The sequence below is a fragment of the Choristoneura fumiferana genome, chromosome 23 (assembly GCF_025370935.1).
Source record: "Choristoneura fumiferana chromosome 23, NRCan_CFum_1, whole genome shotgun sequence".
Taxonomy (NCBI): domain Eukaryota; kingdom Metazoa; phylum Arthropoda; class Insecta; order Lepidoptera; family Tortricidae; genus Choristoneura; species Choristoneura fumiferana.
Window position 1 is genome coordinate 11856591 of NC_133494.1, and position 27160 is coordinate 11883750.

Sequence of the window (27160 nt, forward strand, 5' to 3'; positions counted from 1 at the left end):
AAACATCACACCAAAAATACTCACTCATGAAAACGTCAACGAACAATTCCAATTTGTCTTGTTGCACTGTTATCGAAACTTGAACAGAACAGTCTGTTTTAGGCATTTCACTGGATTACAATAACATGAGGGATCGTTGAGGGCGTGAGAATTTACGATTTACTACACTGTTTTGATGCGAGACGGGCCGGTCGGTGGGTGGTGGCTACGGTACGGTACGGGACGCGAGTGCCGGTCGCGTGGCTGCACCCGAGTGCAGGCGTGCACTGTGCCGCGAGACTGAACGTCGCTCCCCGGCCTGTCCCAATCCTCCCCGATAACCTTAAATTAGATTAATTGTATCTGGCTGATTCACACGAACGCGTGCCCCGCGACGCATCGCTGTGTTCGTGACACCAGAATAATGCGTTAGCTTAAATTAAAACATAAACATATTTGTCGCGCAAACGTTGAATGTAATCTTTCAACATTTGTTACCATGCATCGACCTCTCGACGTGTCGGTGAGAAATCTTATTCTGAAAAATTCGATCGACTTCGATTTTATAATAATAAAATGAGATTGTATTTTTAAAGCATAAAAAAGTAACAGCGGCAATTTTCTTGGACATGTAAACGATAATCGGTAACGGGAATCGATGGAAGCTGGCTAGTCCGGCGATCAAAGGCCGGCGTTACTGTATAAAAATCAACACATTTGTTTATTTGATCTGCGCATAACGGTCGAAAAGCTCGCCTCGACGGCACCCATGAAAATATTACGACTATTATTTACTTTAACGCTGTGCTGTTCTTACCACATTGACGTCGGCCTGACTCAGCAGGGCAGGCCGGGGAACTATGCGGGATATTTATCGAGGACCGTATTACGCATGCGACAAAGTTTCACTTAATTTTCAATCTCACGAGAAATTACCACCGTTGTAAAGAAAACTTGGCACAAGAACCTTAACAGAATCATTAAAACTTTAAAGTGCAAACAAGAAGCACATTGCCAAATACGAAGAGCGTGATCCCTAGAGTAGGAAAACAATAAGTGGTCAGTGTGATGTTTTGTATCGAACTGGAATTCGGCCAAACAAGTTGAGATTTTAGACTTTGGTTTTTAAAGTGAAACTTTTTTTTGTGCCATAAGAGTTAAGAAAACAAACGTTAAGGATATCGTGAGGTTTCGTATTTATCTCGAATTTAATACCTATTATTAGTGCGTATTTTTCCACACAATACGAAGGCGACGTTTGTCTGCGCGGCGCACGCGCCGGCCGGAAGCGGCGGGTAAACACAAGACGATCCGTCTAGCCATCTGCGACGATCGATATTGAAGCGACATGTGCTTTTAACGTATTCTCCTGCTTGTGTAATGCTCACTAAAATAACCAAGTTATTTGTTCTTCACTGCGCAACTTGATGCTTTAAAGCAAAGATGGAGAAGTACCTACATTGCAATGACTTTCAAAGAGCAAAGAGATTCAGTTTGATGATAGAAGAATCTAACTTAAATAAACATTTAGTAACATAGTGATATTAATAAATACCTCGGTTAACACTGTGTTATAATTAGTGGCTTCTAGAAAAGCAAATCAAACAGTTGAATGCACGTTGATCACCACTTAAATGGCAACACGAATAGAAAACGCTTCCTGGACACGACACGAGCGGGTTACCGAGAATAAAATAAGGAACCGATGTTAACCAACAAGCAACCCCGTTCCCGATCTAACAATACTTCGGTTGCGATCGGTCGTTGGTCCCGAACGTTTCCTAGAAGGTAAGCGGACACAGTCTAAAATAGTCCACTGCCTCTTCCGAGACGTGACTCATGCCGGGACCGACCGGACCGCATCTGGACCGCGCTGCTGTATATCCTGATATAATAATGCAACCGCAGCACGCCGAATAAAACGCAAGGGCTTTGTAGAAAGACAGTGGCGCCGCTGTTTTTTGTCATGTCGAACTTAGCAAAGAAAAGGCGTAGTGAGGTAGAATACTCAATTTAGTCGCCAAAGGCGATATTAATTACAATTACTCTGAAAGACAATAACAGCATCAAATAATTTCTGAAGATGGGACTAGAGTAAATGCAGTTGCATAAAAAGTATGTCATCGTAAATCAATACATCATGGATTAAGCTTAAGCGTGACGGATGACACCAGTCCTAAGTCCGGCAGTGGGCGTTTATTAGTGTGATGTAGCTATTAAATGTCAGATAAGTTTCTTATACGCCATAAACAAGTTTATAGTCAATTAAAACTGGCACCTGATGATTTAACCGACACCTGCAAATCTCATACAGGAAAATGGCAACAGAAAATCATTGTAAGAAAAAATCAACCGTTGAATACAATTTCAACGAAGCGTCAATATTTTTGAATGTGTGAAATACGAACAGCGAAAAAATTTGCGAGTTGATTTTCCTCTTATCCCGAAATTATATTCTGAGGATAATCAGTCATATTGTCTGTTAAAGCGGAATGAACAAGACACAAACACAATAAACACAGACTACAGACACAGGCACACAGGCAAAAAATTCTTTTTGAACCATTAGCCCAAGTTTTTTTACAACAACTACCTACCTCTAGGTACGTCATACACGGACTTACTTTTGACATACAGATTAATTAGGTACAATTAGATTTAAGAGATAAAATATTGATAGTATGGAGTGGAACTTTGGTAAATCTGTGCATATGTAAGTATAACGTTTCCACCAGATAGCTAGGCGAGGATACTCGCACCCTCTAACAAGTCTAACACATACAGCTAAAAGGGAGGAAAGTTTATAAAATGGAATAAAACTTCAAAGCCCGCAAAAAATAGACCATGCGAGTCATAATTTTAAAAATAAGCTTTGAATTGACACCTGAAAGATTGATAGGAGAACGACAGTTCTGTCCTTGTTTATCCCGACGCTGAATCAGACGAAAACTTTGTGAAAAAAAAAACGTAAACACCCGTTTGAGATGTTTACATAGAATAGGGAGTTCTATTTCAAACAGATATACCAAGGAAGTTGGATATTATTGTATAGCTGAGCGGTGACTAAGCGCCTGATATTTGAGTGCCGGTATTCGCTCTCGGGTCGCGACGAATCTCAAACTTCTAGGAACCGCTGTATTTGTATACACATGCGTTTTTATGAGTACCAGCAACGGCTATTAAGAATCGCAAAAGTATGCAATGAACATTATGCGTGTGAAGTGCGGATAAACGGGTCTATAGTTTAGGTAATTAAATTTAAATAATCATTAACAGGAGCTGGGTTTTATTTTCAGCATTTGTTCATGGTTTCGAGTATTAATGTTAAAACAAAACCACTTGACTAAATTTGTGAAATTTAAATTTTAGTAAACAATACTTTACAAATTGCCTCGGATCTGGGTGCCGTCGTTTGTTTTTTATCCGCATTAACCCTTAATCTCGTAGAGGCGATTTAGCGACCACTTGCATTGAGTTGGTAACTGAACCTTATTAATTTCGTAAAACGTCCCAATTTCCATTGTAATTATTGAAAATACGACTCTTTGTCAGGTATGTATTCGATAGCTGCTTTAGATTCTGTGGTAGTATGCTCCAATAAATGGGGCCTTACAATACAATACAATACAATACAAAGACTCTTTATTGTACACCAGACATAGTAAGCGATACAGAAAACAAATTATTAAAATTACAAGGTGAGCAATAGGCGGCTTTATCGCTTAAGAGCGATCTCTTCCAGGCAACCTTTTTTACAGAAAGAAGGAAGGACTAGTTTACAACAGGTTAAGGGTTAAAGGGCTATTAAGGGTTAAAGCAAGGATAAAATGAAACAATATATACATACAGTCGAACATAGAAGCCCCTCCATTTTTGAAGTCAGTTTGAAAATTAAAAGCATGACAGTACGAGCAAAAGACTGTCCTCGAAGACCCTCGCATCTTCGCTAGCCCAAACACTTCCTTACAACTTAAAAAAACGAATGCCTAACAACCGCAATCCGTCAAAGTTAAAGAACAAACTGTATACTTAAACAAAAGAACAGCAGTTATCCGTTCCACGAACGACAGCGACTAGCAAAGCTGTGAGTCACCATAACATCGTGTCCTGGCAAAAGGACTTGGGCTATTTCGGAGCGGTTACTCACGTGCAATGATGCATTGCTAGCCGATCTTGCTGATGCAATAAAGCAAGTGAAGCAGCGTTATTAAACTGGGAACGGTTTAGTTTAATTGGTTGATCTGCAAATAATGAGAAGGCGAACATCATGCTCGCTATGGATGACAATGTAATGTTACGCATAATGTTCGTGGGCGACTGAGCGTTTTCAAAAAAAGTGTGAAAAAGTGTGTGTGTGTGTGTGTGTGTGTGTCTTTCAAAATGTATTTGATTTTATCATACTCATTTTTTGAGCCAATTTTAAGAAGCCCGTACCTAGTGAAAAACACGTTACAAAACTGACGTTTTTGTATACGAGATTTTTTTATCAAGTATTGAAATCGATTGTGCTCTTGATTCGGAGTAGAAACCATTTTTCTAAAATTAAAAAAAAAAAACTTTTTTTGTGAAAATGCCCTCGTAAAGTTTAGTTTACTGCGTATAGTAAATATAGTGCTTATTTTATTATACATTTCAGTAGAGAGGATGTTTTTTATGGAAATTATAAAACCCCTTTTAAACGAATAGAAATTTTATTTAAAAATTTGAAAATCAGTGAAACAACTGATGGTTGGATAGCCGTCAAAAATATGCGAACTCGGCCCAGCATATGTGATATGCAGCGTCCTCCGTGAGCTCCAATACTCATTACTGAAAATGTGAGATACCTTCCGACTGCAATAAGCTACTTGTTATAGATAGTGATGTGAGATGAATTTGTTTTCCTTAAAATATTAGACCGTGGCAGTATTTACTGAAACTCCCAATTATTTACTATATGACATTTCTAAGATATTTTCGATTTTTCTCAACTCATATTACACCGTGGCCCAAAAATACGTTGCCAAAGAATTGTCGGAAAATGTTTTTATTGCTTACACAAATTTTACTATATGACATTAAAAATTAAAACTAAAATATTAAAAAAAAATCAATTCAAATATCCGCCTTTGGTTTGATTGATACACATATGCAAACGTTTTTCAAAATTATCGACGATATACCGCAGCTCTTCCACGCAGATATTTTTGCCCACTCTTTGGTGAGCGTTGCTGTCAGAGGGTCTACACTTTGGTGTTTATTAGCACAGGCCCTTGCTTCTAAAATTGTCCACAAACTATAATCCATTGGAGTTTAGATCAGGCTTTTGAGCTTATGAAACCGGGTTAATTGTCTTTACACCACTGCCGCACTCTGCGGGCCCTGTGAGATGGGGCAGAGTCCTGTTGGAATATCCAAAATGTCGTCATTGTTGTCAAATTGTTGCCAAAATGTCGTCGACTCCAAGGAAGAAGTACGGCTTCAAGAACAACTGTTTTGTATATTTCTTGGTTACTTTTAACGCCTTTTTCTATGAATACAAGAGGAGTTTTACCTGTGAGGCAAGTAACAGAATCATAACAAATTCCTGGTTTTGGGGTTTTGGTTATTATATGCCTGTGATTATAAGCCTGTTCAATGCAAAAAAGTTTTTCATCTGAAAAAACAATATTGTCCCAATTTTCAGTTGCGGCACCCTGCTTGATAACACAACATCTGTCAAGGCGAGTTTTTTATCTTTATCTTCAAGGAGCTGTTGCTTTACGCAGCTTGTACGCTCTCAATTTGAGGTCATTAGCTACAATACGTTGCACCTTCGAACGACTTACACCCAGCTCCAGAGCCATTTTTCGTACTTTGGTCCGTGGATTACGGTCAAGCCGTTTCTTGACAATGTTCCGGAGTCTGAGAGCCCTTAACAGTCCTCTTTCTTCCTCTTCTTGGACGGTCTGCGGCATGCCCGAGCTCATTGTACCGCTTAATAGTCTTGGAAACTAATTGACGACCTAACTATCTCACCATGTCGTTGTCCGGCGTTGTATAAGGAAATTATTGCTTTTCGTTAAGACACTATCGATAGTCCACTATCGATAGTGTTTCGATAGACTATCGATAGTTTCAACAAAAGCGGTAGTTATCGATAGTATCGATATTATTGCTGTCTAATAATGCAAAACTATCGATACTATTGAATACTTTCGTTAGTTTTTTAGGGCCTGAACAGTAGAGGCAAGTCACTTGCTCAGGGGCGATGTTGCATCCTTCACCAGGGTGTTTTTGTGCTCACTTGAAACAGCGGGCATCGGAGCGGCACTGGGCCTGAATGTGGCCAAAACTCAGGCATTTTCGACATTGGATTGTTGGGAGAACGTATACTTCGACCTTCAGCAATGTATATAAAGCAAAGACTTTCTCAGGAAGTTTTTGACCTTCGACAGTTTGAGTTGGAACCCAGCATGGAGGACCTCCCTCATTGGTTACTTTACGTTGGAGGCGTCGGCCTTTGAGGATTTTGCCATGTCCGTCTTAAATGTCAGTCGCATCAACAAATTCTTCCAACGACCAGTCGACTGGTAAGCCACGAATCAAACCCATACGGGAAACATTGTATGTTGGGATGTGGGCTTTATATTTATGTCTGGACAAGCAGAGGATTTCTAAGATGTTATTAGCATCCACAGCGGTCATAAATTCTACCGAGACACGGTTTCTGCCTACGGACTTTATACCATCTTTTTTTTATATTTTGTATGCTATCTCTGGCAAAAGCGAGGCTAACCTTGATAGTTTGTAGTGAGATGCCCGAGTTGCTAGACTGCGTCTCGGGAGATATGTACGATGAATCGGCTACTATCATAATGCCGTATTTGCGGGAGTCCTCGTCTAAGTCAGGGTGTTTGTAAATGCTTGCTATAGATGCATTGTCGGCATCCGTTCCCTGCATCACCTTTTTCCCTTTAGGTTCAGAAGTTACGAACGGCGATTGTACCAAGTACCAAGAAACAAAGGCTACGCTTTCGTGTAATATTTTGCGTGTCCATCTCCATCGAGTTCATGGAGCTACCACCGCCCGGATCCGGGGGCTCCTCGTCCCCCTCCAAACCTTTGGCCCTTGGCCAACCGGACAGATGAGTTATTGAGTTAGATCAATATTATGTACTAATTAAAAACCACCACCAGAGAGTTAATTAGGAAGGAAAGTTATTTGAAAGGAAATATAACCTAAAAATTGAACAGACTCACTGCACGGCGCTTCTGGACAGATGTCTTGTGGTGCCTGTGCCTGTCTGTCACTCACCTTCAGTCATTATTAAAGGTGAAATTGTTAAATTCACAAACTTGACGAGAGACATTGACATGACACATAAGAGAGAAAAAAAAAATAATCTTCTTTTGCTCAATTTACGAGTTAAAAACACTTAAGTTACGCACTTCAAAATTACGAGCTATATAGGGACCTTACATTGTTTTACTGCGCGTTATTAATTACATTAATTCTCGATTGTCTTTTAATTACTAAGAGTTAGGCCAATAGTGTCTCGGAGAAATTAACTTCATGTGACCTGTTGGTTGTATATTCCTTTAAAGTTAACGGAACTTGAAAATAACAATGTATTTCGTCTTAATTCTGTTATTAAAAAAATACGTAAAAATGTACTTTTCCTTTGTAATATTTGGGAATAGAACTTGTAAAAATAAATGTTACTCGTAGCGCCATCTAGTGAAGCATTTCTAGAAACATCAGTTCCTAGAACTGTTTTTCAATAATTACTGTTTATCAACCAATATGGTTAAGATTGGTTTTTTGGAATCTTTTTGTATTTTTTGTTTCAATTCCAAATTTTTAGTTTTACGGTCGGTCGGTCGTTGACCATCAGTGGTGTAGCGGTATAGCACGCGGTACGGAATACCGAGGACCTGGGTTCGATTCCCAGTGATGTTCTTATTTTTCTGGTTTTTCTGCGCATCTATATTTCAGTTTGTATTTTCAACCAATATGGTATTTGACTACTTTGTATATGTTTTTTAAATTAAAACAACACAATGCCTGTTATCAAATAGAGAAACAATTTTTAAGCTACCTTTACAAATAACAAAGTTATAAAGGTTTGAAATTCAAGATTAGACAGAGAAAGACATACTGGTATGTGACGTCACACGCTAGTAGCGCCATACTTGCTGCATAGAGAAAAGCGTTTGAGAAAGAGACAGGTATATAGATTTTTCAAAAAATCACTAAATCCAATTTTCAACCGATTTAAGTTTTCTCTTCGCTAAACACTGTCTGTACATCTATATTTTCATAATAATATTAAGATATGGCAAATCCAGGAGTTATCAAATACCGTATTATTTTGACAGTTGCAGAAAGTACGATGATGATGATGACATTATGTCCGTTATCATATTTAAATTGATTAAAATATCATCATCATTTAGATAAAACAAACACTCAAAGTATTCCACAATTTCTAGCTACTCTATATCTGACACAGTGATGATACATTTCGAAGCGCCCTGAAAATTAAATGATAAAACTTACCCATCGTGAAGAATTTGTCGAAACCCGCCATGTTTTTAACTTCTACGTAGTCATACAGTGCTGCGTCGCTGAGCTCCCACGCGTTCTGAAAATAAGCACCAATTTCCTTATAACAAACACAAGGTGAGAGCAAAACACGACGATCGATTCCATAGTTTTACGTGGAATAACAGTGATTCATGCGATAGATAATATCACGTTTAGATATTCTGTGCAGTAATTGATAGAATCAGCTGTAGGATAACGATACTGGGAACTGGCGCTTAGCGTGCGTTAATCCAATGAAAACAATAATCTCAATCGGCAATTATTTTGAATTAATTGAATAGGTATTGCATAGATATGTAATATAATATGAGGTAGTAAATTACTCACAGGGTCCACTTCTATCTGTAAGGGGGTCTGGTATCTCGCGTCGGCCGGCAATCTTGGTACATTTCCATTGTACTCCTTCATTGGGCTATTTCCTGCACTTAGTCTGTCACAATAGTTCTGATTGTAATCCTCCCGGCTCACTGAATTAGTGTTGGTTGAAGCCAAAGGACTCCTAGCGGGGGACAACTTGTCATTCTCTCTATTCCAATATTGCTCTATATCTATATGCCTAGGATTCATATTACCGATATTATAATTGACTATTGGGGATAGTCCCCTAGGTGATGAACTTTCACTGAATATGTTAGGGCTCCTCACGATTCTCAGAGTGCCTTGCGGCGTGCTGCCTTCGCTTAGCATTTGCACTCTTTCTGAAGGCACTGGTGAGCTGGAGGTTCTTTGTATCACAGGTGATCTACCGGGGTCTACATGAGTTTCTGGTTTTCTGAATTGCTGTGGGATGTTGACAGGCCCTATTCTATTGTGAACGTCTGGTTCCTCTCGAGGTAGGGCTGTCGTTTTAGGCTGAGCTTCGGCAGCCATTAGGTGTTGTAGTTTGGATACTTGTGTTTCGACGAAGCTGCGCGGGCGAGGAGACGTCGGTGGTTTATTTGTGTTCCGGAGTTGAACAGGGTTGGACTGTGTCTCGGTGGGATAAGTGACAGGGTTGGAAAGCTCCGGGTCTCGGTCGAGGCTGTCCATTGTGTCGTAGATCATATACTCCTCGTCTATGCTCTCAGAGTCTTCTTGCTCACAATCGTCGTAATTGATCGGCGTGTCTGCGCCCGGGAAGAATTCGCTTAACGCCGCCATTATTTCGACTACCTGGAAAGTATCATGTTGTTCATATTAAAGTTTATAATGAGCTTTTATCACGTTATAATATAATAATTTCGCAAAGGTAAATAATAATTACCATATTAATAAATTGGAGCCACTAAAACTTATGCACATGCTAATATTGACTTAGGTAGGTATATTTCCGAATATGTGCCATTATCGTTGACAACATACCGCCGCCGAAATTGCCCGGTATGAACATGCTGATACATTAAATAAATTGAATTCAAGGCCAATGTTCGATGGAAGTGAGACATGATTTCAGAGTCATCTGTACTAATATAATAAAGAGATAAACTTTGTCTCTCTTTGACTCCGTTATTAACCAACTTCAGAAAAGGAGGAGGTTCTAAGTTCCAATGTTTGTATTTTTGTTTATGTATGTTCACCAATTCCTCAGTCAATTGTGGACCGATTTTCAAAATTATTTTTTTAATCGAAAGGGTATTCTTCTGGGGTGGTCCCGTTGTCACCAAGTCAAAATCTGATGATGGGATCCTAGGGAAATCGAGGGCAAACCTCAAATTTTATAGGCACACCTATGGCGATTTTGGCATTTTAGCATTAAGATGAGCATTTACATTCTGAAAGTATCACTTGGTAACCTGGACCTGATAAAGAAGACCGTGATGACCAATGGAACTCATCAAAGCTAAGTAATGCTCGCTCGTCTATAAACTCCATATTTTCAAGGGTTTCGTAGTCGCTTCCATTTTTTTTCACTTTTAAGAGTTTCACATCCCAAAAGAAAACCCTGATAAGATAACTTTATTGTTCATTTGTCTATCTGCCTAGTTGAGACAGACAAAATCACAGTTAACCAAGCCACACAGCATAAACAACAGTAAAAAAATATTTTTTCGAAACAAGTACGAATTAATAATACCTTGTACTTATTTGGGCATTTTCATAAAAAAGTGCACCATTTCTTTTTTTTTCTATTTTGGCTCAGGATCAAGAGCACAATCGATTCAGATAGTTTAAAATAAGTTATTGTTCTAAAAATCATTTTTAATACTACAAGCTTTTTTGCCGACTGTACTTGCGTTATCATCTAAACTCCATATCCGTACCAAATTTCAAGTCGGTACTATTAACCATTGAGGAGTTCCCTCTCGCGGAGACGATCCTGGCAGTACCACCAAGATGTCACTACCAGATTATTGTATTGTCCCCAAATTTACATAAGTATGTCAAATTTCAAGTCGACTCAAGGACCACTGGAAATGGGTCAAATTTAGCTTCCAAGATTTGACCCAAACAAATAAATAAACAGGGCAAGCTAAAGAAAAGCTTGTAAAAATGTCTCAAATAAATGTGTGAATATGACGTTTTTTTCGTACACAGTATGGGCGTCACAAAACTGAGTCGGGAAATTTTGTATGAAAAAATTTAATACATTTTTAAAGAAAAAGGTACACTTTTTTTTAAAAACGCCCATTTAGAGATATTTCATTTATTTATTTTGCTAAAGTGTATGTTTTTTGCTACACGTTTTCAGGTCAGTAGTGCAAATTACATGAATGGGGTGACACTCTTTCCCGGCCCGGATAATACCGGGATGGAAATACCGACCCTGTTTTTCGTGTACACGCCCATAGAAGCTCCTGTCAGTTTCTATGGGCGTGTACACAAAAAACAGGGCCGGTATTTCCATGTCGGTGGTGAAAGAGTGTCACCCCATGAATGCATGTTCCGCCACATAGATAGCGATAAGTGGTTGGATTTTTCAAACTACATATAAAGTTCGTCTTTTAGTTCGATGTATCATTTTGGTAGTTAGAACTATGTATGGTGCTTTCATAGATTTTAATCTTGAGTAATGTTATATCAGGCATGAAAACTGCGGCGCGCGAAACTGATTCACTGTCACTTTTTTATTAGTTTATCAATGTTAATACTGGTACCTTAGCCATGCTAGGTCTTTCCGCCGGCACTTTGTGCCAGCATTGTGTCATCAGTTGCTCTATAGGTTCTGGACATCCTTCTATTAGATGCGGCCTTTGTCCTGTAAAGTGTTTTATAAAAAATATAGCAACAAAGAAAAAAAAATCATTAGTGAAAAAGTATCCACCAGCCTTCTGATGTGTACTGAGAGTTACAAAAACTATTCTTTACAACAATAGCTGGCTGGCTATTATAATTATTTTTTAATTTAATACTCTTGTTTAGTACATTGCCTAAAAAAATGTTAAAAAAAATCATGTACTTATGTAATTTTACTGCCTTTACTAATACCTACACAATATGTCAAACACATCAAAAACGATTGTGTTACATTTCATTTTATTTTCGTAAATGTCATCAATAAAAGAATACACATTACACACAAAGTATTATTCTTAGAAGTACATATATATGTACATTGATCATACTCGTCCTACAAGTATTTACATTACGATTTTTTCCACTTTGACACTCGGGATGTCTCGGTTTCAATCGTAAAGATAAATTACAAACAAATTATGACTACTAAATTACAATTTGTTTTGTTTTTTTACTATCAAGCATTTTAACTTGTCTAATTACGTTTTAACTACGTCGTCAGCCATGACCAAATCTTGATTTCAATCATTGTAGAATTGCAGTATCAAAGTGGAGATAATCGTACAGTACTACGGATCTGTATTTATCAAAGTGGATGATGCTAATCAGCATACCTTGCCTGTCCTTAACATGTTCCAACTATGATTATTTTATCAAAGTATAAAAACTACACGCTTGTTTCTCATGTTTTGAAAATTTATGTTGAAATCAAGCATAAGTTAAATATTTTTAACTAGGTAAGTACTTCAAAAGTAAAAGTTTTTTTCAAAAACCAATAAGGACTCCTTCCTAGTCAAAAGCTCAAGCCACAATGAACTAAAATCTTATCATATCAGTGATTGTGTCATTACTTATTATGAAAATGTATTGTATTTGTATCAGTGATACATTTGGACAATCAACACACATTTACATTTACACACAAATTGAAAATACAAACTGAAATATAGATGCACAGAAAAACCAGAAAAATAAGACCAGCACTGGGAATCGAACCCAGGTCCTCGGCATTCCGTGCCACGTGCTATACCGCTATACCACTGCTGGACAACGCGACAGACACGAATTTCCCCTATGCACCACATATCTCAGCTTGTTTGTTTCTTATTTAGCCACTTAAGCAGTGACGCTAGCGACATCTATACCGTAGCCCTCATCGAGAAACTTTCAATGGAGTGCCGCAAGTTTCTCGATGAGGGCTACGGTATAGATGTCGCTAGCGTCCCTGCTTAAGTGGCTAAATAAGAAACAAACAAGCTGTGATATGTGGTGCATAGGGGAAATTCGTGTCTGTACCGTTGTCCAGCAGTGGTGTAGCGGTATAGCACGTGGCACGGAATGCCGAGGACCTGGGTTCGATTCCCAGTGCTGGTCTTATTTTTCTGGTTTTTCTGTGCATCTATATTTTAGTTTGTTTTTCAATTTAGGTTTTACGGGATGACCGTAAAAGTAAAAATTAAAAAAAGGTAAAAAAAAAACAATCTTAATTTATACACAACTTTAAATATTACCAAGGTGGGGGATCTGGCCTGGGAAGCCAGGCACTACAGCACCAGGTGCCAGCTCAACTTAACCACTTAATTTGAATACCTATTTTTACCATCACATAGAACATCAAACTCAACCTGTCTTTGTCGCTTGTATGTAAAAGGGCGCCAAAGGCATAACTCGCCTGGGACAACTAGATGGCTAAGTCTGGCCCTGGCCCTTGGTATACATTAGCATGTCCCTTGTGCTACAACAGTATTCATAACATACCTGTATGTACTGCCCACATTATTTGAAATGCTGAGCCTCCTTCTTCAAAAGGTTTTCGCCTCGACAACACCTCCCACAGAATGATACCCCATGAGAATACATCACATTTTTCTGTGTAAGACGACCCTTCAAATACCTAGAAGCAATGAGATACAGTTTAGATTTAGAGAAAAAAGTATAGTGTGTAAGGTGTACCCCTAATGCATGCTAATATTTCAAAAACTCTGCACTGCAATGGTGTCAATTTTTGAAGTCAGATCCGTGAAAATATCAAAGAAAGTGGTAAATTTCTGCTACAAAACCACATTACTTAATCACTAATATTATAAATGCAAAAGAATCTTTGTCTGTCTGTTACATCTTCACACTTAAACCACTAAACCAATTGAGATGAAATTAGGTGTGGCAATAGTTTGACTCTGGGCAGAATGAAGAATAGTTTTATCCTGGAAAATTGCATAGTTCCTTCAGGATAGTGATAAATGAATTCTTCACAGATATAGTCACAGATAAAAGCTAATTTATCATAATTATACACTTTCTACAAATGGTATCTCCACAAATGTCATCTAAAAAAGCAACCTCCATTGTGATCTTTCTAGTGTGTGCATCAATGTGTATCAACATGTGTTGTAACAAGAAAGCCAAAAAGATTTAATGAATTGAATATTTTTCCTACTAGATTAAATAAACTACATATTTTAAATTCACTGCATTAAATAACAATTCATAACCAGGGCCAATCAAGAATCATGATCTTTACCAAAGGTCTTCATTTTACATCTTGATGTTTAAAAGTAATACTGATGAAGTGATGATGATGAACATATGCACAAAATTTAAATCAATAATTAAATAAATAATTTTAAAAAAGAATTTATTCGAGTTGAAATGATCATTTGCCTCTTGAATGGGAAGAATTATTTAATTTTACATAGCTTCTAGCTTTTACCCAAAATGCCTACCAACAAATGGGAAAAGATTAAAAAGTTTGCCATGGGTTGTACATAAAAGTGGTAAGAAAATATTCTGATATGAGACAGATATTACATTCACCTAACTATACATATATATATATATATATGGTTAAATTCTATGTTACAATGAAACTTCAGTTGCTTTGTATGAATAACTACCAGTTAACAATGTAAGCTTTTCAATCACACCCATATAGATAATTTACATATCCATTGGGTTTCTGACTCAACCTTGTACATGAAGTTTTAAGAAATTTTAATATCTACTTCAGGATGTGTATGAAATGATTAAGTATTTGAAACTTAAAATTTCATATTTTTAAAATATATGTATAAGGTTGAGAGAGTCCAGTTAATAACTATTATTTACATAGAAATGTAATGTGTACATTATTACAGCCAACTCGATAGTTTAAATATTTTGGCAAAATGTCTGCTTTAAAATAATGATCCAGTGATAATTTTTGGGTTACTTCATGGACACTCAATGTAATCAATTGTCATTTATTAATTTTAGTATGGTTTCAAATAAAAGGTAATAATAATAATGTTTTAAATTATTAGAGATCATGGAATACATTTTTTCTGTCTACACTCTACAATATAAATCAACGGCCCGACAGATGATCGAAACTTTTACAAAGCATGTAAGGTATTTATAGCTACCCCAATAATAAAACAACTACGCTAATAATAAAAAAACATCAATTTTGACTATCAATGGTTTACGTAGGGACCATTGAAATAACTCAAACTATGATAGGTGCCATTAGTATATCTTATATTTAGTCTTTTAGCAGGAAACAATCTTTACTTACTTCTGGAGCCATCCAAGCTGCACTGCCTTTGTTATTAGTCATGTATGTAGCTTTATCTGCTGCAGTGCCAAAATCACAAATCTTAAGACGCTGCCCGCCTCCTACTAACAACAAATTGGGGGGCTTCAAGTCTCTGTGTATTAAAGGCTTTGGTTTCATTGAGTGGAGGTATGCAACACCCTGAAATTTATAATAAACCTATTATTATGCAAGTCATAAATAATAATTCACTGTTACTGTACTTCACATAGCATATTTATATAGGAACAATAACATAATAATAACCTAACCAACAAAAAGTTACAAAACCCCGACTTTGTCACTTCAAGTTCAATATCTCAAAAACGGCTGAACGGATTTTGATAAAACATGTCTAAGAACCATCACTAGAAAACCTACTTTCAATTAAAAAAAAAACGCTTTCAAATCAGTCTACCCGTTTAAGAGCTACGGTGCCACAGACATACAGACAGACACACACACACACACACACAGAGACACACATAGAGGTCAAACTTATAACACCCCTTTTCTTTTTGCCTCGGGGGTTAATTAAAAGTAGGAATAATAATGATAAGTAGCTCTGCTTCTACTTGCAACACATAGAATATTGGTTGTTTGGAAAACAAACCATAACACATATTCTCTAATATTTCCGATTTCTTTTTTAAATTAATTGTGTATGGTTAAAGGAAAGCAGTAAATAGATGTACTTACCTCGGCGCACTGCTGAGCCCAACTCATAGCGTGAGCAGCTGTATACTTGGGTTTGGGACGGTTGTGCAGGACATTATAAAGAGAGCCTCCTTCTGCGTATTCCATGACGAGACACACATGGGTACCCTGCGTGCACGCGCCATACAACCGCACAATATTTGGGTGCGATACTCGCGACAGCTGGCGCACTTCTATAGCGAATTCACGCTTTTCAGCCTCCGAGTTGATATGTTTTACCGCCACGAATGTGTTCCGCCATAGTCCTTTCCACACAACACCAAACGCACCCTTCCCTACGACCTGTTGACAACTCCGTTATATCACAGTCTTGTTTACAACAAAAACAATACATGTGTCCGGACATATTTACCGATAACTCTTCTATTTCACTGTAATCTATCTCCTCCACAAATGTTAAACTCTGGTGTACGACAGGCGAATCTTGCGGATTGGAAGCCATGATTACACTTAATATCACATTATCAGGTTGACTAGTAAGTACAAATATTGCTAATGTACAAGATCTATTTACATATACTTAAAATTAGGTAAAAATAGTTGGTTATATCAAATTTTCTCAGTATTGTTTGGCAGAGAAAAGCAACTGCGACAAGGCCGCCATATTTGAAACTGAAGAACAAATGTCACATGATAGTGATGTTTGTCAATCGTCAGACCCATGTTACCGATTTACCGATTTAAAAATTAAAATGCACCTTATTTTCGTTTTTTTTTTTTCAATGTACCGTGGAATGACTAAAAAAACTAATTAAAATCTAATAAAAGATCTAATCTGGCCAAGATCTGGCATTTCAATCAATGGAGTATCCTATTTCAAATTAATCGACAGACCAGTGAATAAAAGGGTAGAAATCAAATTGACAAAGAGAATCAGCGGCGTCTTTAGCCCATGTAGCGCCCGTGTGCATTACTTTACCGCCATCTTGGAACCGCGCGGTCAAATTGGAATAGGTACAAAGTACAAAGTGTGACAAAGTGCCGCGGCCGGCGCCCCTAACACCGCTGCGCCCGTGTGCAACGCACACCCTACACTATAGGTAAAGACGCCTCTGAAGAGAATCATATACAAAATAACGATGTAGGAACACTCCAATATACTCTGGATTATTAGGAAGAGTTTGAAACCTAAATGTACTCAAAAGTTACGATACCTTACATAGGTCGCCCACTTCCTTCCTATTTACTACCGGTACGCTATCTTGTTCGGGGCATTTCAAAAAAAATATACCTATCTCACGTTTGATCAAGGTTCTATCTCTTCCTAATACTCCAGTGCAGTTCTGAAATTCCTACGTCATTATTCGAGACACCTATATAATAAAAGTTAAATCATATTTATTTTATTTATTTACGTATCATTGGAGGACTACACAAGTACCTAAAACAATCAGTCTACCTCACCTATATCCTATGGGTTTCAATCCCTCCTGCTGGGTCGTGCTGAGTCACCGACTTCGAGCTAGTAGTAGGTAGCTAGCTACATATTAGTAATCTGTGAGTAGGCTACCTAGAAAAATATTTTCAAGGGTTTGTAGTCGGTTCCATTTACTGTTATTTTTTAATTTTTTTGGAGTCGGTTTTACTTTTTTGTTAAAACATTTATTTATCTTTGTAGCCAAAGTACATCTCACAACGATTCTATTAAGCCCAAACACGGCTTAGTTACGTTGTTTTACAACAGTTCCGTTGCCTACCTTCTGGCTTCAGCATCAGATCAGTTCGAAAGAATCATTAAGTTGAAGCTTCTTCAAAGTCGCTTATCTAGGTATATTAATCATGATAATTAGTAGAAGAGCGAGCATTACTTAGCTTTGACGAGTTCCATTGGTCATTTACGGTCTTCTTCATCCTGTTTACCAAATGATACTTTCTGAATGTAAACGCCCATTTTAATGCTTAAAATGCCAAAATCGCCATAGGTGTGCCTATAAAATTTGAGGTTTGCCGTCGATTTTCCTAGGATCCCATCATCAGATCTTGACTTGGTGACAATGAAACCACCTCAAAAGAGTACTCATTCGAATAAAAAGAGAATTTTGAAAATCATTTCACAATTGACTGAGTAACCGGTGAATATACATAAGAAAAATTACAAACATTGGAACATAGAACCTCCTCCTTTTTTGAGGTCAGTTAAAAAGTGATTAAAAATATAGCGTTATTTTATTCACCAAAATTTTATTTATTTTTTCTTAACAATGTCTGAACTTTTATTTTACTTTTAATTCATAAAGAGAGAAAAAAAACTCAATACCGGCTATGGAATACCCGATACATAAGCCTTGAGTGGATTTGCAAAATTTTACTATGAAAAAATAAAACAAATTCAATTAATAAATAGTCTTAAATTTATTAGTAAGGCATTCACGTACTGCTGGTGTTGTCATTTCAAACGTTTTAATTCACTACTCATTAGACGCGTCTTCCATGCACAACCCTAAGAGTTCGGCAGCGGCCTTACAATGGAAAGTCACTGCAACATCTTTAGGTGTTTGACCTCGGTGGTTGACGGCTAACAGATTAGCTCCAAGGTTCAATAAAACCCTGATGAGGTCACAGTTGTTGCTCATAGCTGCGAAATGCAGAGCCGAGCGGCCTCCAGGGACGTGAGGGTCGTTTATCAATGCCCCTTTCTCAATTAGGAGACGGAGAATTTTAGCATCTTCACGCGTTGGAATGCACATCATGACGAATTCTGAAATTAGTATAAGAATAATTTATTAGCTGATAGAATAGATACTACACATCTTACTCTTACTTATAATATTATAAATGTGAAAGTTTGTGAGTGAGTGAGTGAGCGAGTTTGTGAGTGAGTGAGTATGTTTGTTACTTCTTCACGCTGAAACGGCTCGACAGATTTGAATGAAATTTGGCAATAAGTTAGTTTATAACCTGGATTAAAACATAGAATACTTTTAATCCTGATATTCCCACGGGATAGGGATAAAATCTCTAAATAACAACCGCTGGGCCTAGAGTCATGAAATTTGGTATGTAGGTTGTAACCACACGCCTTTTAAGCGGCCAGTTGCGCACCGCGGAGGTTTGCCATGTTACAAGGTAGCTGGACGTCTGGAATAACACATAGGCTTTTATTATCCCTATGCTCCCACGGGATAAGGATAAAATCTTGAACTAATAACCGCTGTGCTTAGAGTCATGACATTTGGTATATAGATAGCTGGACATCTGTAATAAAACATAGCCTACTTTTTATTCCGATATTCCCACTATAACTGGGATAAAATCTCGAAACAGCAACTGCTGGGCTTAGAGTCATGAAATTTGACCATGATTGTTTTTAATGTAACGTCAATGAAAACAACGATTTAATTTTCAGGAATTCCCACTCCCACGGGAAATTTAAAAAATCCCGGAATGTCAATTCAGCTGCTGGACTTAATGATTTACGTGTGCGAAGCCGCGGGTAAACGCTAGTAAAGAAATACAATAGATAGAGAAGAGAATAGTTTATTAATGCAAATTATATACCTACAGAATATCGCAGGGTTTTTGATACTTATACCTACAACTGCGCAGAAAGACGAGCTCATCGCCATCATCATCTCAACCGCAGGACGTCCACTGTTTGACACATAAACTTAATTTACGCTACTTACATAATATACTTACTTCCAGTTGCTTCGGTTGGAAGCGACTTGCATCGACCGTGAAACCGAGGCTTTAAACCACCGTCACTCTCGTTGGTGGACGTCCTACGCTGCGCTTGCCGATCCGCGGTCTCCACTGGAGAACTTTTCGGCGCCAACGGTCATCTGTTCTCCATGCTATATTTATGACCTGCCCACTGCCACTTCTACCAGATAATTCGCTAATGATGAGCTCTTTTGTTTTATTACAAAGGTCGAGTGTGATGCTTACGTAGAAATAATCCTGTATCAACTGGGCTGGTCCGAGGAAGCAGATTGGCTCCATGATCGAATAACAGCTTAGCAACTTTTAAAGACGGTCTGTAATCGAAACATACATTTATAGGTCGAAAATACCTATGTAGCTATATATTTAACCCTGAATAAGTTTTTGGTAAAAAAAAACATTTGTAATACAAGATTTTTTTGCTGACTGTACTTTTTGTTAACTGTACTTGCATTGCATTGTCACCCAAACTACATTTGCATACCATATTTCAAGTCGAGCCATTAACCGTTAAAGAGTTCCGTCGTGGGGAGACGATCCTGGTCGGACTAACAGTTGATAATCGTTTGCATGTCACAAAACAATAATGCCAATAGACGTGTCTGACAACTGGAAAGTTTGTTCGTTGAGAGTTCGACTTCAGCAACATATTCATTTGATAGGAACATTAGGAGCTAGTTTAAAAATTGATAGACCACTTATTTGGCTGATGGTACTACGAATTCATATAGCTAGTTGCAAGTTGCAAGAGTGCAAAGTTGTGTTGAAAGAAATGGATATCTCGCTAGGTGCTTAGCTTAATAAATAAGTAGTCAAGTACAAAGTATCAATAAAATAAAAGGCGAATGACATTAATACTAGATATAAACCTTCGCATCAAACAAAGCGAGAGCGGAGTCATTCCAACATTGTCCTTTTTATTAGTGTGTATTCCCAAATTTAGCAGGAGAGTTATAGCTTTAATATTGCCCGATTGCACAGCGAAGTGTAAAGCTGTTCTACCCAGTTGATCCATAGCATTGACGTTAGTTCCTTGTCTAAGTAAAAGAAATAATACATTTTAATTACATGGCATTATAAAATATAAATTCAAGAGTACCTTTAACACGTGATCTCGTCAGTGACACCAAAAAGTCAAAAGCAAAAGTATGTCTAGTAAAAACATTGAAAAAAAAGAAGTAACCACAGCAAAAAGCGAAGACTGGAATACCAGTCAGTATTCATACAAATATTTTGTAATGGAGTAAAAAAATATGGGCAACACTGCAGGTACTGATTATTAACAGTCTGATTGATTTTGAGCTCTGTGGGTACTTTACCTCCGTATACCATAACTTTAAGTACCTACTTTTAGGCTCTTAAGTACCTTAAGTCAAATTCGTTCAAGATTTGAAAATGGTATGATACGAAAAAAATAAAAAAATAGTTTATCATGTTTTAAAAACTGAAAAATCACCTGATAGCCAATTCCAGTCTCATGTCATCGCCCATCTCAGCAAAATGCAGGTAATCATTATCGCAATGGAGGAAGTTGACAGCATCTCGTAATATTTTTGCTTTTTGGTCACGTGCATAATCAAGGGAGCCCACGGAGCCACCAGATTCGTAGCGAATAGACCTTGGAGATCCTGGATACGACGGTATGCGGACGTCCAATGAGCTGTCCGATAGTTCTGTGTGAGGCAGAAGTATTTCTTTTCATATCTAGTCCATGAAAATATAACCACAAAGTGGGGAATACAGACTTAAAAATTGTAATTTCATAAGAATTTTGGTGTTGTAATTACACCGTATATTAGATTTGGATTTGGATCTCTCTTTGTCAAATCTTGAAAAAGGATTCATTTGCTTAGTCTTTGATGGGGTTCCCGAAACGAAATCGGCAGTCAGGATTCTGATACTGAGTAAAAATATCAATCTATTTTTTATGTTTAATATGAAACTAACTAATACCTAACCATTCTTAATAATGAATTGGTAATTAAACTATTCCCGATTCTGTTCTGAATATAATTATTAAGTTGTACGAAGTATCCCATCACTTTTCTTTCTCCAGGCTTATATTATGTTGAGGTTCATTAGTTTCTTCTTTAGTATCAGAGCTTTCTTTATTTAAGATGGGCTCATTGTCGTCCGGGCGGAAAGTATAAAATTGTTCTCCTTCTATGATGGTTTCCATTTTAGGCACACTTTCTAAAATAGATGACTTTTTCTTCGTCGATAATATGGTCCCTTCAATATCTAAGAGTACATCTTTGTTTTTTAAATACGCAAGGACAATTGATTCATGTTCGTTATCCGGATCATCTACAGGTATTTCGTTTTCGCTTTGAAGATTGATGTCCATCATTTGCAGTTCGTCGCTAGAGTCTGAGTCGTAAATAATCAATGATCTGATGACTTCTAGAGGATGTTCTTTACTAGTTGAAGGCCCATCGGCATGACGAACCTTAGTGTCATAATTTTTTCTCAAGACTGTTTGTGTTTTTGTTTTTTTCGGATCGATGAGAATCTCAGAACTGGGTTCGCTTATGTTGCAGGAGTTGAATATGAACAGCGGATCTCTTTCAATATTTGGAATCGCTGTGATATCTGTCCTGAATGTAAATGGTACGTTGTTGTCATCTTCGCTGCAAAGAATATGGGACTTAAATGCTTTGATGGTCCTGTTGAGAGGAATTTAATATTGTTGTTCCAACGATGTTCTCAGGCAATAATTAAATGGATGATTCAACTGCTGCCAACCTGATATCGGCCCCGCGCCTGATGAATTGATAACGGCTGTAAGTCCCCAAATGCTCCTCGCGTTCGATACGAAGTCTTTTATGTACACTCATTAGGTCGGCGATATGGTCAGGTAACACCCGTTCAGAGTAAACGTTATAAAGGAATGATTGGAATAAATCTTTGCCTAAGCGTTTCATGAACATTGCAAAATAACTACATAACCAAAAAAAGGAATCATACGTCGACCGCCTCGGGGCTCTGTCATCTTCGACGAAGGGGTTACTGGTGGACGTAGCTGCGTCGTGGAGGCTTACAACTGCCAATTCCTTGTTACTTAATTTTCTAAGTTTTTCTCCATTCATATTAACTTAGGAGTAACTAAAAGTAGCTAAGCTTAAATTAAGACGCATTCAATAGCAAAATACAAAAAATGGAGTAATGGCATTGACAGGAACATGTTTGAATTTTTTTGGACGTTTTAAGTCAGTCATATTCCTTGACAACCAGTGTAGTTGCGAGTTGCGAGCAAAGAGGGCTAACAGGGTTTTAACAAAGGTAAGTATAGCGTAAGAGGTTATAAGAAGATCTATGGATTATAAATATAAATATATTAAAAGGTATACGTACAGTCAAGTGTAAAAATATGAACTTATTCAAAGCTTCAAAAATAAGTACCACAGACTTATTCCGACGTAATAAGGCCGTAGTAACATATTTTTGAGTGGTTTGAATAGATACTTATTTTTGAACTTGACTGTACATCTAAGTAAAAATCCAAGAATGAAGAATTTATTCCCAATAAATATTTCATGTTTCTCTTGTTATGTATTTATCTCATATGTTTTATTTGTGTAAAATAAAAAGTTACACATACACGCCAATGACACAAAAAACTTGTAATAAAATATAACCTAACCAACAAAAAGTTGGGAAACACAATATCTCAAAAACGGCTAAACCGATTTTAATGCAACATGTCTAGGAACCATTGCTAGAAAACCCGATTTCAAATAAAAAAAGCCGCATTCAAATCGGTCCACCCGTTTAAGCGCTACGGTGCCACAGACAGACACACGTAGCGGTCAAACTTATAACATCCACCCCTCTTTCTGCGTCGGGGGTTAAAAATACAGCGAGTGAATTAATATAAAAAAATATTATAAAAGAGTTTTTTTTTCAATGCGCAATCAAACAGCATTTATTCAGTTAATACTAGTTTAATACAGCAAGTTTATAATTTACACGTACTAACTCATTCTAAGTATAATTTAATTTAATAAAATATGAAGTTTTACTTCACCACAATTATAAACATTCCAGAATCCTAATTTTTCGCATTAATTTAACATTTAATTAATAGATTAAATATATTAATTCGTAGACTTATGTACGCAGAACGGATATGCAGGAAACGAGGTAGGGGTACTCACATAAGATAGCCATAGGTATTTCATACAAAACTTGGCTAAAATGAAACAGTTTTTCTTAAATCATTACTAAATGCCTTAATACTGTAGGTATTTAAATTCCTATTGATGGTAGGTACAAATACGTTTTTTTATTTTTTAGGCCTTTTTTATTTTTCAGTTAATTAAGAATGAGAATGACTTGCAATATAGGTACTTACTAAGAAGTGTCATTGTGTACTATTAATTTTCACATATTTCTAATCTGGTATCCGCTACAAACTGCGAATTAAATGCGCGACAATCTCCCGCCCCAAATGCCAAAGAGGCGTCCATCCGACAAGTTTATTGTGCTGATATTCATATGCGAATTGGATGTTGTATAATTACAACTTTCATTTTGAAGGTGTTACAGCGATGTTAGGAATGGACACCGGACTACTCAAACGGACTGTTTAAAGTATCAGTCGTCGATAGACTGGAATATCTTGTTCCTGGACGCGTGGCGCGGAGCGGAGCAGCTCCGCCAGCGTGTAGAGATCGTCCCGGGGCCGTACATTATTAGGCTGGCGCATCAGACCATCGGAGCGTTTCCGGGCCACCATGAAGCGCTTCATCTTGTTGGCATACTGCCTCTTACGCCGCGCTTCTTCATACCTCTGGGCGAGCTCAGCCGGATCAACGGGGTACACATCTGGGTAGCCGCGAGATAGAGCCATGCGATTCTGTTCTGAGAAGTACGAAGAGTGATGGGGATACTCGCGTTCAGGTGTATTAATAACCACAGGTTCGTTGTACCAAACGTCGCCGTTCTCGTCTACCTGTGGCTGTTCGTCTTCGACCGGGTTGATGTGTCCATAATAACGATCTGCAGTCCATTGGTTGGCATTCCACTGTTGCTCTTGTTTTCTGCGCTCTTGGGCTTCCCACAAATTCAGGAGAGCTCTGACGTCAGCAGCGCTTAAGCCCGAGTCCCGCTTGCGTCGTTCCGAAATAGGCCTAAAAGAAAAATAGTCAAGTTCAAAACGTGATTGGTTTTTTGGAGTCTTTTTGTATTTTTTATTTCAACTCCAAATTTGTTCCCAGCGCTGGTCTCTTTTTCTGGTTTTTCTGTGCATCCATGTCTCAGTCTGTATTTTCGATATGTTCAAAACATTAACAATTTATTTTGCTAGCTCGTCAAAACTTTTTCTAATTAGTATATTACCTGAAATTCTTCTTATTGCCACCCGAACTCTTGGTAGCAGTTTTAGCAGATGCTGCCGCACCTCCTACTTTTGTGCCGCTGCCTCGTTTGCTGCGGTGAGCATCGTGGTCATGGGGCAGCATGTCAACAGGTGACAAAGAGTCATGTCCGTCAGGCCTAAAAATAATCATAAACACTTGTGAAATTGAAAAAAAGGGTAATACTTTTAAAGCAAATGTAAAAAAAGTGCCGCTTACTTGAGATTCTTTTTGCCTGAGCCGTTCTTGGTGGCTACCTTGGTGGCAGCTCCAGCCCCGCCAACCTTGGTCCCGCTTCCTCGCTTTCGTCGTCGCGAGTCGTATCCAGGGGACAGCCCCTCCATGGCAGGGGGCTCTCCGTACAGTTCGGGTCTCATAATGAGATTGTCAAGATCGCCCGACGGGGGCGGTACATCATAGCGCTGAGCTACTCCCTGCTCGTATCCCTCAGAGTTTCCTAAAATAAAGCATCAAATCAAAAGTATGATTCATGTGTAGGCAATATAAATAAGCTTTAAAATAAGTTGTTATAGAACAAGTTAATGAGTAAGAGTTAGGTAGAAGATCAATTTAGAGTTTAGATATCATTTCAATCAATTATAAATTTAAAGGAGCATTCCATTCGTTGGTACAGAGTCGCGCAGTTGTCAATAAGCTGCATGATACATCAGGCATCAGGAACTGTCCCATTAGAGAAGATTGGATGTGAGTGAGACTCGCTTTGGTGTGGCCATTGTTACCTTCTTCGCTGAGAGCGAGCGGATACGGTTCCAAATCGTTTTTGTCGCTCTTGTTCAGGAATAAAGACTGTGTGTCGTCTTTTGCTTGGTCCCAATTTTCTGGTAGTTCACCAATTGGACCGGCATCTAAAATTCAATTGATCGTATTTTGGTCTCATTGATAAATAACAAATACCTTAGGGCTCATACCGAAGCGAGCTAGTGAGGATGATAGGTATTCATGTCCAATGATGATACGAGTTGTATGATATTTGAAAATAGAGGCATGCTTTCAAATAAATTTTCTTTATTGTGTTATGTTAGAAAAACTACTTAAAACATTTGACAACCAGTATTTCATATGCTTAAAATATTCAGAAAGATTTCCAGAAAGTTCAATAATTTGGCCATGGGGCACATACTCAAATAAAGGCAACAATTCTTGTTTGTCTTTCAGCATCACCGGTTAGATGAATTTGGTAGTCAATAATAATAACGAGACCTCATTCAGTAATCTCACAGATCAATACGTCTATTTATAGACAAAGTCCCTGATAGGTCCCATAGCTATGAGAGAGAGCAAGTTGATCCCGGATTGAAGGAACTACGCAACACCGGAACGGCGCAGAAAGGACACCTGTTGCTAATTTTAGAGCGCAGCAGAAACCGGCTGATCAATACAAGATAACAAAACAATCCGATGACATAGATAAGCAACTAACAAAAACAGAAAAAAGGAGAAAGTACAAAAATTCAAATCACAGGCCTCTGAATAAAGAAAAAGTACTAATATAGGTTTATTCTAACACGAAAAGAAAACCAAAAGCATTTAACATACCTTTGTTATTCGTAGGCGTTGGCACAGCATCAGCCGCAAGGAAAACCGCGAAAAACGCGGTAAAAGTAATGGCTAACATATTCCCGACAATGCTGAACAGTCAAATATTATCCAAAAATTTAAATGTTGCGATAGTGAAGACAACCGGATGCGATTGTGAGGTGGCCGCTTGCAGGGCGCGAGTGGCGTCTATCAGAGCCCACTGGAGAGAAAACCCGGTGCTTCTGTCGATAAATTCGAGGCATGCGCAGTAAGGACCCGAGCACAGAGACGAATTGCTCCCAACAATAAACAGCCTCTGACGCACAAAGTCCCGACTCGTGTCTTGACCTTTCGCTGATATATAAGATACATTTATTAAACTTTTTAGAATTCTATTCAGACTTCAGAAAATTAACCCTCATCTAACTTCAATCTAAGTTTGTGTACTTAGTTATTTCTAAGACATACGAAATTGCAAATTCATATTTCCATACCTTGAGAAAAAAGTGTTGCCGACGTTTCCAGTTTATTCGTGAAAATTAAATCAGCAGC

General features: G+C 37.9%; 3 protein-coding genes across 8 annotated transcripts in view; all 3 read right to left on the minus strand.

Annotated features, from left to right (window-relative positions):
• Positions 1–16667, minus strand: part of Tak1 (TGF-beta activated kinase 1) — a 34794-nt gene extending 18127 nt beyond the window's left edge. Inside the window, exons 1-7 of the mRNA XM_074105153.1 lie at positions 16402–16667; positions 16032–16331; positions 15315–15494; positions 13520–13655; positions 11623–11723; positions 8876–9700; positions 8501–8585 (exon numbers count right to left, since the gene is read on the minus strand). Coding sequence (XP_073961254.1) covers positions 8501–8585; positions 8876–9700; positions 11623–11723; positions 13520–13655; positions 15315–15494; positions 16032–16331; positions 16402–16491 — 1717 coding nt within the window. The 5' untranslated portion in view covers positions 16492–16667. The remainder of the gene's footprint in view (positions 1–8500; positions 8586–8875; positions 9701–11622; positions 11724–13519; positions 13656–15314; positions 15495–16031; positions 16332–16401) is intronic.
• A 1733-nt stretch (positions 16668–18400) lies between these two features.
• LOC141440780 (uncharacterized) lies at positions 18401–23013 on the minus strand. 5 transcript variants are annotated; one of them, XM_074105323.1, is made up of 5 exons: positions 22680–23010; positions 21169–21385; positions 20582–20749; positions 19938–20026; positions 18401–18747 (listed from the first exon to the last, which is right to left on the minus strand). In XM_074105323.1, the coding sequence occupies exons 1-5, from the start codon at positions 22702–22704 to the stop codon at positions 18458–18460; spliced, it is 789 nt and encodes a 262-aa protein (XP_073961424.1). In that variant the 5' UTR covers positions 22705–23010; the 3' UTR covers positions 18401–18457. The 5 variants fall into 5 exon arrangements, 3 of the variants coding, with proteins under 3 accessions (XP_073961424.1, XP_073961427.1, XP_073961425.1); XM_074105326.1 differs by lacking the exon at positions 20582–20749 and having other exon boundaries at positions 22680–23013; XR_012452744.1 differs by lacking the exons at positions 18401–18747; positions 19938–20026; positions 20582–20749 and adding an exon at positions 21666–22342 and having other exon boundaries at positions 21311–21385; positions 22680–23013.
• An 881-nt stretch (positions 23014–23894) lies between these two features.
• On the minus strand, positions 23895–26845 carry LOC141440781 (putative neuropeptide precursor protein). 2 transcript variants are annotated; one of them, XM_074105327.1, is made up of 5 exons: positions 26627–26844; positions 25810–25935; positions 25289–25526; positions 25053–25208; positions 23895–24844 (listed from the first exon to the last, which is right to left on the minus strand). In XM_074105327.1, the coding sequence occupies exons 1-5, from the start codon at positions 26703–26705 to the stop codon at positions 24301–24303; spliced, it is 1143 nt and encodes a 380-aa protein (XP_073961428.1). In that variant the 5' UTR covers positions 26706–26844; the 3' UTR covers positions 23895–24300. The 2 variants fall into 2 exon arrangements, with proteins under 2 accessions (XP_073961428.1, XP_073961429.1); XM_074105328.1 differs by lacking the exon at positions 25810–25935 and having other exon boundaries at positions 26627–26845.
• Between the last annotated feature and the right edge of the window lie 315 nt (positions 26846–27160).